The sequence below is a fragment of the Prosopis cineraria genome, unplaced genomic scaffold, assembly GCF_029017545.1.
Source record: "Prosopis cineraria cultivar Desert tree isolate PC_DT_omini unplaced genomic scaffold, ASM2901754v1 PC14, whole genome shotgun sequence".
NCBI classification, from domain to species: Eukaryota; Viridiplantae; Streptophyta; class Magnoliopsida; order Fabales; family Fabaceae; genus Prosopis; species Prosopis cineraria.
This window is the reverse complement of record NW_026555345.1, coordinates 21,261,224-21,274,467: the sequence shown is the minus strand read 5'-3', so window position 1 is coordinate 21,274,467 and position 13,244 is coordinate 21,261,224. Positions and strand designations below refer to the sequence as shown.

The 13,244-nt window shown below is 32.1% G+C and overlaps 1 protein-coding gene across 1 annotated transcript; it reads right to left on the bottom strand.

Moving 5' to 3' along the window:
- Positions 1-7,372: 7,372 nt before the first annotated feature.
- LOC129292650 (strigolactone esterase D14-like) lies at positions 7,373-10,817 on the bottom strand. Its single transcript, XM_054930241.1, has 2 exons — positions 10,343-10,817; positions 7,373-7,961 (listed from the first exon to the last, which is right to left on the bottom strand). The coding sequence occupies exons 1-2, from the start codon at positions 10,732-10,734 to the stop codon at positions 7,532-7,534; spliced, it is 822 nt and encodes a 273-aa protein (XP_054786216.1). The 5' UTR covers positions 10,735-10,817; the 3' UTR covers positions 7,373-7,531.
- Between the last annotated feature and the right edge of the window lie 2,427 nt (positions 10,818-13,244).

The window sequence follows — 13,244 nt, the reverse complement described above, 5'->3', positions numbered from 1 at the left end:
ACATTCACGATCACAAAGATCTGGAGTACTTTTCGTAAGTTTAATCCTCCTACTTTCGATGGAAATCTTAAGCTAGCAGTGGTTGAAGAATGGATAGATTAATTGGAGAGTATTTTTCATATGGTTGTATGCACTTCTAATCAGAAGGTGCAGCTGGCAATATTCCTACTACAGAAGAGTGCTAAGAAATGGTGGGAAACATCAAGACCGAAGAATGATTCCTCTCTTACTTGGGAAGATTTTAAAGCCATATTGTTTGAGAATTATTTTCCTACTGCACTGAGAGCAGAAAAGGAGGCTGAGTTTCATGCATTCTGCCAGGGTGATCTAGATGAGGATGAATTTATTGAACAACAACAACAAGCCTTTATCCCACTAGGTGGGGTCGGCTACATGGATTGCAAGACGCCATTGTGCTCTATCATTTATCAAGCTTTTAGAAATATTATTAATTAACAGATCGTGTTCAATAATTATCTATTGAATAATTCTTAAAATTATCTAAATACTCTACTTACCTCCAGAAACATGAAGACACGGAGTGGATGGCTGAACAATTGTTAGAGAAGGCGAGGCCTGATCTAAGGGAACAGTTAGCCCCTTTTGAGATCAAGAAATTCAGTGAGATGTGCAATAAGCTTTGAATAGTTTCTCGGAGGAAGAGAGAAGCTAAATTAGAAGCTGATAGAGAGAGGAGGAAAGAACCTCATGGGAAGCCCCCTATCCACACTAGACCCATTGGTGGAGTAGAGAAAAGGAGCATCCAAGTTTTTGGAGGCTTTAGAAATCAGAAGAAGAAGGGCTACTACCATAAGGGCCAAAGCTATAGAGAAAATCAGAGTGGGAGTCAGGGGTCCTACAAGAGCCCAGTAACCTCTACTACTTCCGGTGCTGCTAGTAATTAAGCATGCAGTAAGTGTGGAAAGTTTCATTCTGGTGATTGTTGGGTTTGTTACATCTGCCAGAAGCCTGGTCATATTGCCCGATTCTGCGATCAAAATCAGAATAGGGGTAATGATCAGAGACCTACAGTACCAGCACGAGTGTATGCCCTCTCTAGGCTAGAGGCTGCTAACAACCCTAATGCTATCCAAGGTATAATCCGAATCCTTGATAATGATGTTTGTGCTTTGTTTGATTCGGGTGCTACACACTCTTTTGTGTCTGATGAATGTATGAAAAGATGTAAATTGCCTGTGTGTACCTTACCTTTTGATGTGAAGATTTCTACTCCTGCTGGTCTAATTGTAAGGACTGCTAAGGCATGTCTAAATGTAGAGGTTGAGTATGAGGGTCGAAAGACCACCATAGACCTCATTTATTTGTCTTTGTCTGGGATTGATGTTATTGTGGGGATGAATTGGTTGTCTGCAAATGGAGCTGTACTTGATTGTCAGAAAAAGAGTGTGTCACTCTCAGCTCTTACTGTAACCCCTGTAGAGTCCCAAAGTCCTATGTTGTTGTCTGCAGCTCAAGTAGAACAGTGTATAAGAAAGGGCTGTCAAACTTTTATGATTTTCTTCTCAATCAAGGTAGAGATTGAAGAAGGTGTAGATCAGATTCCAGTAGTGAGAGAATTCCCTAACGTCTTTCCTACTGAAGTGATCAGTTTGCCTCCAGAACGAGAGGTTGAGTTCTCGATTGAGCTCGTACCTGGTACAGGGCCTATTTCTAAGGCACCTTATAGGATGTCTCCATCGGAGTTAGCTGAGTTGAAGAGACAAATTGAAGAGTTGTTAGAGAAAGGGTTTATCAGACCGAGTGTATCACCATGGGGGTCACCGGTACTGTTTGTGAAAAAGAAAGATGGAAGCCTTAGATTATGTATTGATTATAGACAATTGAATAAGGTAACTATTAAGAACAAGTACCCCTTACCTCGAATTGATGATTTGTTAGACCAATTAATCAATTCAGTGGTGTTTTCTAAGATTGATTTAAGATCAGGGTATCATCAATTGAGGGTTAGAGTAGAGGATATCCCTAAAACTACTTTTAAGACTAGATATGGGCCCTATGAGTTCCTGGTGATGCCGTTTGGGTTAACAAATGCCCCAACTATCTTCATAGATTATATGAATCGAATCTTCAGGCCTTATCTTGATGAATTTATTGTAGTCTTTATTGATAACATACTTATTTATTCTCGGGATAAGGTGGACCATGCTAAACATCTTAAAATTGTTTTGGAGATATTAAGAGAGCACAAGCTCTATGCCAAGTTGAGCAAATGTGATTTTTGGCTTAAAGAAGTTAAATTCTTAGGCCATATTGTTTCAGAAGAAGGGGTAGCGGTGGACCCTAGTAAGATATATGCAGTGATGAAATGGGAACAACCTCGAAGTGTGACAGAAATTAGGAGTTTCTTAGGTCTTGCAGGCTACCATCGTCATTTCATTAAGGGTTTTTCACAAATTGCAATGCCCTTGACTAAGTTGACTAGAAAAGATGCTCCATTTATTTGGACGAACGAGTATGAAATTGCTTTCCAGGAGCTGAAAAAGAGGTTGACCACCACACCGGTGCTCACCTTACCTGTTCCAACTGCTCCTTATACCTTGTATACTGATGCTTCTAAGAGGGGTTTAGGTTGTGTATTGATGCAGGAGGATCGAGTAGTGGCTTATGCCCCTCGACAGTTGAGACCTCATGAGGAAAATTACCCTACTTATGACTTGGAGCTTGCTGCTGTGGTATTTGTCTTGAAGATTTAGAGGCATTATCTTTATGGTTCTTCTTTTGAGGTCTTCAGTGATCATAAAAGTTTAAAATATTTGTTTGATCAAAAGGAGCTTAACATGAGACAGTGCAGATAGATTGAGTTTTTGAAGGATTATGACTTTAAGTTGAAGTATCATCCAGGGAAAGCTAATGTAGTCACCGATGCTCTGAGCAGAAAGCTTGTACATACTGCTCACATGATGGTCAGAGAACATGAATTATGGAGTAGTTCCATACAGTAAATGTAGAAGTAGTCGAGAATCATTTGGCTGCTCTACACATTACTGAATTTGAGAATAATTTTTGAGAAGAAATCAGAATTGCGCAACATAAGGATGATCATTTAAATAAGATTAGAGTAGATATTGGGGCTGGAAAGGCTGAACATTTTGATGTGACCAATGATGATGTCGTGAGATATAAAGGTAGAGTGTGTGTGCCTAATGATGCTCGATTGAAAAATATCTTACTTGAGGAGGCTCATCAGAGTAAATATACCATTCACCCAGGAGCAATTAAGATGTATCATGACTTAAGACGTGGTTGGTGGTGGCCAAAGATGAAGAGAGATGTAACTGAACATGTAACTCGTTGTTTGACTTGCCAGAAAGTCAAAATTGAGCATCAAAAACCAGCCGGAATGCTACAGCCTCTTGATATTTCAGAGTGGAAATGGGACAGCATTTCTATGGACTTCATTACAGGATTGCCTAGAACATCTTCTGGTCATGACACTATATGGGTAATCGTAGATCGACTCACCAAATCAGCTCATTTTCTTGCTACCAATCTCACGTATTCTCTTAAAAAATTAACTGAAATCTACATAAGAGAAGTGGTGAGATTGCATGGAGTGCCGAAAAATATCGTATCTGATCATGATCCGAGGTTCACATCAAACTTTTAGAAGTCATTACAGGAAGCCATGGGTACTCGTCTGAGTTTTAGCACCGCTTACCACCCTTAGACCGATAGGCAGACAGAACAAACCACACAGACTCTTGAAGATATGTTGAGGGCTTGTGCCATTGAGCTTAGAGGTAATTGGAATAGTCACTTGCCATTAGCTGAATTTGCCTACAATAATAGTTTTCATTTTAGCATTTAGATGGCACCTTATGAGGCATTGTATGGAAGAAAATGTAGATCGCCACTGTGTTGGACAGAATTAAGTGAGAGAACTGTTTTGTGGCCAGACATTGTTGATGAGACTACCCAAAAGATTGCTTTAATCAAGCAAAAATTACTCACAGCTCAAAGTAGACAAAAGAGTTATGCAGATAAGAGGAGAAGACCGCTTGAGTTTGAAGTAGGTAACCATGTATTTTTGAAAATCTCTCCGGTAACTGGTGTTGGAAGAGCTGTTAGGGCTAAGAAGTTGACACCAAGGTTTATGGGGCCTTTTGAGATCTTAAAATGAGTTGGACCAGTAGCGTACAAAGTAGCATTACCACCCCAAATTGCTGGTATACATAATGTATTCCATGTGTCACAACTGAAAAAGTATCAATCAGATCCTTCCCATATAATTGAACCCGAGGAGATTGAACTCAGGGAGAATTTAACATTCAGAGCTGAACCAAAAGAGATTGTGGATTATAAGGACAAGCAATTAAGAAACAAGACCATTAGATTGGTTAAAGTAATCTGGAAGAGCACAACTCCAGGTAATGCTACGTGGGAGACCGAGGACAGTATGCGACGTGATTATCCTCGTCTTTTTGATTAAGTAAGTAGTTAATAGTTACTAACTTTAAATTTTGAGGACAAAATTTCTAAAAGGAGGGGAGAATTGTAACATCCAAATTTAAATTTTAATAGTTAATTTGAGTTAATAAAAATTTAAAAAAATAATATTTAGAGGTAAGAAAATTAGTAAGAGATGATTATTAAATCTAACTTAGGATATAATTCTTAAAAAAAATTTAAAAAAATAATTAAAAAAATAAAAAAAATATTATTAAATTATTATTATAATAAAAAAAAGGGAAAAGGTATTAAAAAAAGGGGGGAAGAAGAAGAAGAACAAAATTGCTTTCGGCCGCCGCACAACAATCATTATGTATATAATAATAATAAAGAGAGAGAGAGAGAGAAAAAAGAAATAATAAAAAAAATGTGGGGGATCCACTGAATTTTTATAAAAACTCACCTGTTCCTTCGTTTCTTCATTCATTCCTTCGTGTGCGCTAAGGCAGAGAGAATGCGAGTCGCCGATGCGAAATATCTAAATTTTTAAAGTAAGAGTTTTTAATAGGATATTTAGGGTGTAATTTTAAGCTTTTCAAGACTAAGTAAGTGTTCTAAAAAATTTTCTTAGTCATCCTTCTTCTTTGGTTTCTGAGTTTGTAGTGGTAAAAAATTTAAGATCTGGAAGAGGGATGAATTTATGTTGAATAAATATAGTTTTTGAGGTTGTCAGTAGTATAATAAATGTTCTAGAGTATAAATTTGTTGATGATCTTTGAATTTGTGACTTATGGATTAAATTCTAAACTAGATCTGAAAATATATGTTGATTTATTGAGGTTTAGATGATTATTTGGGATGAAAAATGAATTATTATGGTTATAGGATTATGATTCTAAGCTGGAGACTCGATTTTTAATTTTTGAGTATTTTAGGTACGAATTTATGAAATAAAAAGAAAATTTTGATAATAGAAATTAGTTTAGAAGTTAATTTTTAGATTATTAATATTTATTGATAATTAAAAGAGGAGTTAAAAATTTTACTTAATAGCATTAACTATACATTTGTATTAAGATTGAGATTAGGAATTATATTATATTTTTAATTCTATTATTAGAATTATTTTATTAGTTTCAAAAATTGAAACTAATATTTATAAATACTATATTATTTATAGATTGTATTACTGGTGAAGATTGTGGTGAGAGAGAAATTTTAAGGAATAATTTATTGAAAAAGCCACAAGATAACCATGCTTTTAATTTGTGATTAGTGTTACTTCATGTTAATTGGGTGATTATTGAGAAAATTATGAATTTTGTAATGTTGTATAATTGTGCAATATTATTATGAATTTGTTTAATTATTGTGAGAGGTGTTGGAGACTTGCTATTATTGTTGTATTTATGTGCCATGTGGTACGCCCCTATTGAAACTCAATAGGTGGCTTGTAAGGGCTCGGGCTAATTTACCTTTGGTCAGGTAATTTAGCACCGAGTGAAGGCTACGGCTCGAGGTTAATAGAGAGATATAAGGATGGTTGTTTGTATGTATTGTAATATTTCTTATATTTGTTGAAATTATATTATTTTTAATTTTCACTTAGTAAGCACACACTTAACTGTTTGTATACACTATCATAAATTAGCTTTGGTTACTGGGACTTTTGAGTCTCATTATGTGGTTAACAATTTTCAGGAGAAGAGCCACGAGTGACATGTGGAGGAGTCCCAGAGGTTTAGTGGTATAGATCCTCTGTCTCTTTTGAGTATTTAATTTATGATTTATAATGTGTTATATTGTCAATATTAGGGCTTTTTGTTTATTGTCAATTATATGAATATATAAATGTAATCATGCCTTTCAAACTATTTTTATTTTTGATATAATTTGGATGACTGTAATTTTAATATTTGGTTTACTTTAGATTGGTTAAAATGGCATGATTATAAGGCCAAATAACTGGCTTGTGTTGAAAATTGACTAAATTGCTTATTTTACTTGTTGGGAGTATAAGGATGGATAAATGTGATTTAGTTTACTTGTTAGGAGTATAAGGATGGACAAATGTGATTTAGCCTAATGGCATGTGGGAGGTAAAAATTTATCTGAAATGTTATAGTGTGTGAGTTGAAGCCAATTATAAAATATTTTATATTGAAATTATTGATACAAGAATGTATTGGGTGGCTGTAACCCAATTATGATTGAGTTAAATTATTTTAAAAAAAAATTTGGTGTGTTACAAAAAGAACATTATTTGGGCTCAAGTGATTTAGCAGGTATATTTTTTGTATAGTCCATACCATTAAATATAAAATTTTCCAGCCCAAAATAGGTTTTACACAACTCCATTTTCAGCCCAAATGACATTTTGACGTGCTCAACATTGTGCATGGAAAGTATTGTCTAAAAGAAGATAATTCCTTAAATAATGCTCAATTTTTTTGAGAGATTAGTCACATAACTGTCGGCTGGAGACATACTTTAAAAAACCAAAAAAAAAATTCCTATTCAATTTTTTTGGCTGAATTGCCCATAAGCATTGGTCCTAATAGAATGAATTTTAGCTGTTTAAATATGATGTCTCAAGTTTAAATTTATATAAATATAAAAAACATATTTGAGAGAACTGTCTTAAGTAGACACGGCAATGCTTAAATCTAACCAGTCAAGTAATCATATCTAACAAGAATCTGTTGGCGCTAGTACTGTTTCTATATTATAGGACATTAAATAGATTTTTTTTTTTTGGGCTTTCAGCTGGATTAACTCCCTAGTTAGTTCATCGATCCAAGTGCTCGTTTGTAAATAGATAAATATTAAAAAAAAAACCTTGGACATTAAATAGATAAATATCCTTAAAAAAAAACCTTGGACATTAAATAGATAAATATCTTTAAAAAAAACCTCGGACAGTAAATAGATAAATATCTGTAAAAAAAAAAGACCTTGGACATCACGAAAACTAATAATTTTTCTTCACACAACAGAAAAGTACGCTACAACCACACATGAACTCTATTTCTACAACACAACAAAAAAAACGAAAAACACCTAAAACAATGACATACTAATTAATTACACACACAATTAATAATTAAGAACATAGAATTATCTATTCTAAAAGTGCAGCCTTGAGGACCTCAACAAGCTTAAGGTGTGCAGTTAATTGAGGGAAATGTCCCACAGCTTCTATGACCTCCAAATCACACTTGCCTTTAATTTTCTTGGCTAAGTACAGAGCCACACTGTGTGGGACGGCCATATCATAAGAGGGCTGGATCACAGTGCAGGGGATCTCAACCTTCTCAAGCCACTCTCTATTGTCACTAAGAAACACTGTCTTGGCCAGTGGTAGTGCCGTTTCGCCTCCCATTCTCAGCAAGCTCTTCTGGAACTTCTCCCTCGAAACGGCATCGTTTGGATCGATCGCCATCGAAGAGAAGCTGTAAACCCAATCCTCATAGTTGGTCTCTATGGATGTCAGTAATTGCTTAATGTCTTTCTCTGTAAACCCACCTTCATATCCCTCTGTGTTTAAATATCTATATACATATATATACGACAACAAACAACGTATAAGAATCAATATATAATTACTATTAAAATATTTATAATGACAAAATTAAAGGCACAATTAAGAAAGCTTATAATTGAGTCAAGTAAAATATGTTGTGCTGTACTCATAGGCGTTGGTCCCTAGTAGGAGAAGGGTTGTGTCTGTTTAAACATGAGATCTTAAATTTGAGTTCATGTAAGTGTAAAAAAAATTTTAAAATGTTATTTCCAATTGGGTCTAACAATTATCTAAGTGTCCGAGCAAATAGTTATAAAAATATATTTTGTGTTACTCAAATGAATATACAATGAAATTTCTTACCTTTGGTAGGATGGGAGGGGATGAAAGACTAATAAATTTCGATTTTATAAAAATGTATAAGTAGAATTATAAAATTTTAATGAAGATAAGATATATAAATTAAAATAATAAGAAAAATTAATTAAAATTTTTTAAAAGCACTTCTTATTTTAATTTTAAATCGATGAACTTATTGAAATCTTCCTGATCCCCTTCTATTTCCTTCTAACCAAATAGACCCTAAATCATGATATAGTGAAATTTCATGCATGTATAAAGTAATAATTTCTTAGGAATTATATGAATGAAGCAATATCCATGATTTAGGGTTTTTTTTTTGTTCTTATGATTAATAAATCTGCATTAATTACTGTCAATTACTCGTTATCACATATAATTTATATATATATATATATATATATTGCACTCTCATATGTGATTAAACAACTCTAGTGGAGCTTTTGCAGATCATGAAATATATACGGTTGGCCGGCAAATTAAACTAAATATTGGTTGTTAAATGTGAGCAAAAAAATTCAATTAATTTGATTTTTCTAAAATAAAGTTAAAGTATATATCAAATTCAAAGTCAGCAAAATAGAGATAGAGATAGAGATAGATAGATAGATAGATATATATATATAGAGAGAGAGAGAGAGAGGAAAGTGATGTTTTGTTTTGAGAATATATTGAAATTGTTGAACTTGTGTGGCCTCACTCTACTATCCTGTTTTATTTGTCTGCATGTCCCATGTATTTTGCGTGGATGCAACTAATCCATTACCTCAATAAATGAAATTCAATTAACTACTTAGCTCAAATGAAAAAGACTCCATATTTATTTATTTTTTACAAAAAATCTAACATTTGGAGGTTTAAGAATTAAAAATTTTTGAAAATTATTTTTTCCTAATTATTTTGAAATCTCACATTATTACTTGAATCTAAATCAATTATATTAGACAAAAAATGTTTCTTAAAAATTAATAAAATAGAAGTACATGCACAAGACCTTGAAGCTTCTAAGTCCATCCGAGACCACATGTATTGATTGGTCCACGTGTGTGTGTAGATATAGATATATATATATGTGTGTGTGTGTGTGCGCGCATCTATCTATCCTAATAATATAGAATTTATTACTCTACAATCAAAAATTGTTGGCCAGAAGTGGATTAGGTGTGTTTCCACTTAATTATTCTCCTTTCCGTTATTAAAATTTAAACCTATATTGACTCCTTCATAGTACAGTTCCTATATATGGAGAATCTTCTTCTAAATCAGAACCATGAAAAAAAAAAAAGAATTATTTTCTACAATTTTAAAACTGCTGGTTGAACTGGAAAGAGACAAAGGAAAACACAAGAAGAACATCGATTTAATTTGGTGCAAGCTGGAGGGTACTATTAATACAAATATACGCTAGTGATGATGGATTGTTAAAACTTTAGCTTCGTTTGCCATCATAATTTCAAAAATTTTCATTTACATTTTATCATTAAACTTACTCAAATTCTTTTATCCACTGATTCCATTTTACAGTAGCTTAATGCTAATAAAAATAAATAACAAGTGAAACAAAGCCATATATATATATATAATACGTGTGTGTGTGTCCTGTACTAAGTTTGAGTGCTTTGACTAGGATGTATAAGGATTAGATTAAATCATGAAAAAGAAAATTAAACATCATCAAAGGTTTGAGTTATAAGAACTAAAATGAAAAATAGAACACGATTAAAGAGAAAAATAATTTGCATAAAAAAAACACAAACTACTAAGAGGCACAGAAAGAAGAAACAACGCCCCCCCCCCCCCACACACACACACAAACTGACTATATCTATTATTTTCACCAAAAAAAATGACTATATTATATGCATCAGACTGGTACGAAGAAGTAACAAATATGCAAACAGAAGAAAAAGATCCCTGATCAAGCGTCTCCGGGATTTCAATGAATCAACCCAGTTGTGTGTGTGTGTGTGTGTGTGTGTGCGCGCGCGCGCGCGCGTGTGTGCAGAGAGAGAAGAAGAAGAAGATGTGTGTGTGTGTGTGTGTGTGTACCTTGGGGAACCACACACGAGGATGAGCTTCTTGAAGAGGTGAGGCTGCGTAACGGAGGCAATGCAACCGATCATGGCGGACATGGAGTGGCCGGCGAAAGTGACGGCTTTGAGGTCCATCTCCGTCATGAGATCGATCAAATCGTCGGCGAAAGCTTGGAAGGAGTCGTACTTTTCGGGGCTATATCGGGTGGTCGGGTCGTGGACGGCGCCGGAGAAGGGCCAATCGAAGAGAACGAGACGATAGTGAGGGGTCAAGAGAGGCACAATTTTCTCCCAAATAGACTGGTCTGTGCCGAAGCCATGAGCCAGAACTAAGGTCTGTTCAGACGAAGCAGACCCTATGGTGGTGACATTCAAAGCCCTAGAAAGACCCCTCTCTGGTGTCACCATGGCTGGTTTTTGAAGAAGCAGAAAGAAGACGATATGAGGAAGAGAGTCTCCGAAGCAGACAGAGAGAGAGAGAGAGAGAGGGAGGGAGGGAGGGAGGGACTGAGACAAAGCAAGCTGCTTCTACCAGAATGTGTGGTTTTGCTTCTTGTTGGCCACATCTATTTATAATCCCACAATAATACATATATAACTGAAAAAAAAAAAAAATATATATATATATATATATATAATATTACTTTTTCCAAAATAGGATAGAGAGAAAAGATTTTTTTTGTCTCATTTATAAATAACATCATTAAATTTTTATTATAAATTTTTTTATCTTTTATTAAATGGTAGAGAGAGAATATGTTGTTTAATTATGTATATTTAATTTGAACAAAGTTAAAAACTTATTTAATTTTTAAACTTTATGATTTAATATAGCATTGGTGGAATATATAGAAAGTGACTTATAAATAAAATCACAAGAATATTTAATTATGAGTGCTTATTACCACTACCCCTCACCGTCTCAATTAATAAGACCTTTTTTTGATAAAATTATTTTCTTCAATCTAAAATATAAACAACTTTCAATAATAATACACTTACTAATAAATTATTATTCTCACGTGAGTATATATACATTACCCTTAGTTCCCATATACGACCTACCAATGAATTAAATGAAGGGATATATAAGATTATAATATATATATATATATATATATATATATTTTAATACATATATCGATAGACAAAATAAATTTTCTAAAAATTAATTTATAAATATTAACTTAAATAATTACATATTCAGAAGTCAGATAAATTATTTAAGTTTTAAGTGTAAATTTTAATCTGCAACTGAAATATTTTTTTTAAATTTATGATTGTTTGAATTTATATTTATAACTTAACTTTTTTAGAAAAATTGTATCTAACTATCATAAATTAAATTTTTTGAGCATGTGATATCATTCTCCCATGAATGAAACATGGAAGTATTACTTATTATTCCCTCATTTAATATTGTAAGCCATTTTTTAAAGTACCATATTCAAAAATATAAAGATTTTTGATTCTTTAAAAGTGAATACTCTTTCCATTTAAAAATATAAGAAATTTTTAATAGGATCTTGTTCCTAATAAAGTAGTTAATTATTTATAAATTATCACCATCTTTCTATATTTACCCTTATTTAATATTATGTTTTACTTTAAAATAAATATAAAATTAATTTATTTATTGTGGGCATTTTGAAAATAGCACAATAACTATATTTATATTTTTTATTATCTAAACTTTTAAAAAATGTATTATATTCTTTAATAGAGGGACTATAATTAACAAGATTTTTTCAAGAATACATTTAATTAGGGGATATAATTAATAAAATTTTTAATTGAATTACATCATATTAAATAATGATAAACACGAGAAGAGTATATAATTTTAAATATAATCAACTAATTTATTTTTATAAGGGATGCAATCTTTGGTCCAAAAAAAGGGATGCAATCCACTAAAAGCTTATAATGGATGCTGCATTTTCAAGTGCCGTGAAAATTAGCTATTACTACTACCACTACAAAAAAAGAAAAAAAAAAACATTACTTTAGAGGCATTTTTTCTTTGCTTTAGAAACCACTAAAAGTGCTTTTGGCAATTTTTTAAAGACAAAATATAATATTTAGCTCTTATAATATTATCGGATTTTATTTTTAATTCATATATTTTTTTAATTTTTTTAATCCTTATAATTTTAAAAAAATTGAGTGACTTTATTTTTTAAATTTTTATTTTTTAGTAATTTTAATTCTTATAAAAATTGAAAATTGATAACTTCTTGTGACACCGAAAGAGCGGGGGAGTACAATTTTATTTGTTAAAAGTTTAAAACTCACACGCAAGCACTTTGGATTGCTGACCTGAGAGGTTATTTTTTTTTTTGGCCAAAAACTGACTTGAGAGTCGACAAGTCCTTTTTTTCTTTTTAAATTGCCACGACTGTTGACCAGTGCTTAATTGTTCACAAAAGTCGCATTAAGAATTGTCCTAATTGAATTTTCTAAACAAATTTTTAAGCACTGACTTAAAAAAAAAAATACTTCCTCCATTAGTAATTCAAGACAATCAAGCTAAAACAAACCAGAATTTATAGAAAAGTCTGATTAAGTTCAATTCGAACTTCTTTAGGCTTTAAGCTCGTATGAGTTAGGCTGAATATTTAAATTATTAATTTTTTATTTTTTAAATTAATTTTCATTTAATTTTTAATTTAACATTAATTATTTTTATTTTATAAAAAATATAAATTATATTTTTTAAAAAATTTAAAAGATGTATAAGACTCAAATTTCTTTTTAAAAAATATGCAGGTCTTAAAATTTAAAAATTGATATTAAAATATATTTTTAAAAATTATTTTGAGATATTTTATAGGTTAAAAATGATAAACATTTGATAAGGTAAATATTTTAAATTTTTTAAGAAAATATTTATAATAATGTATTTAAACATATGATAT

Coding starts and splice junctions, on each gene's coding strand:
- LOC129292650 (XM_054930241.1), bottom strand. CDS start 10,734: ATGGTGACACCAGAGAGGGGTCTTTCTAGGGCTTTGAATGTCACCACC. Junction 7,962..10,342: donor CTCGTGTGTGGTTCCCCAAG/GTACACACACAC, acceptor ATATGTATATAG/ATATTTAAACACAGAGGGAT.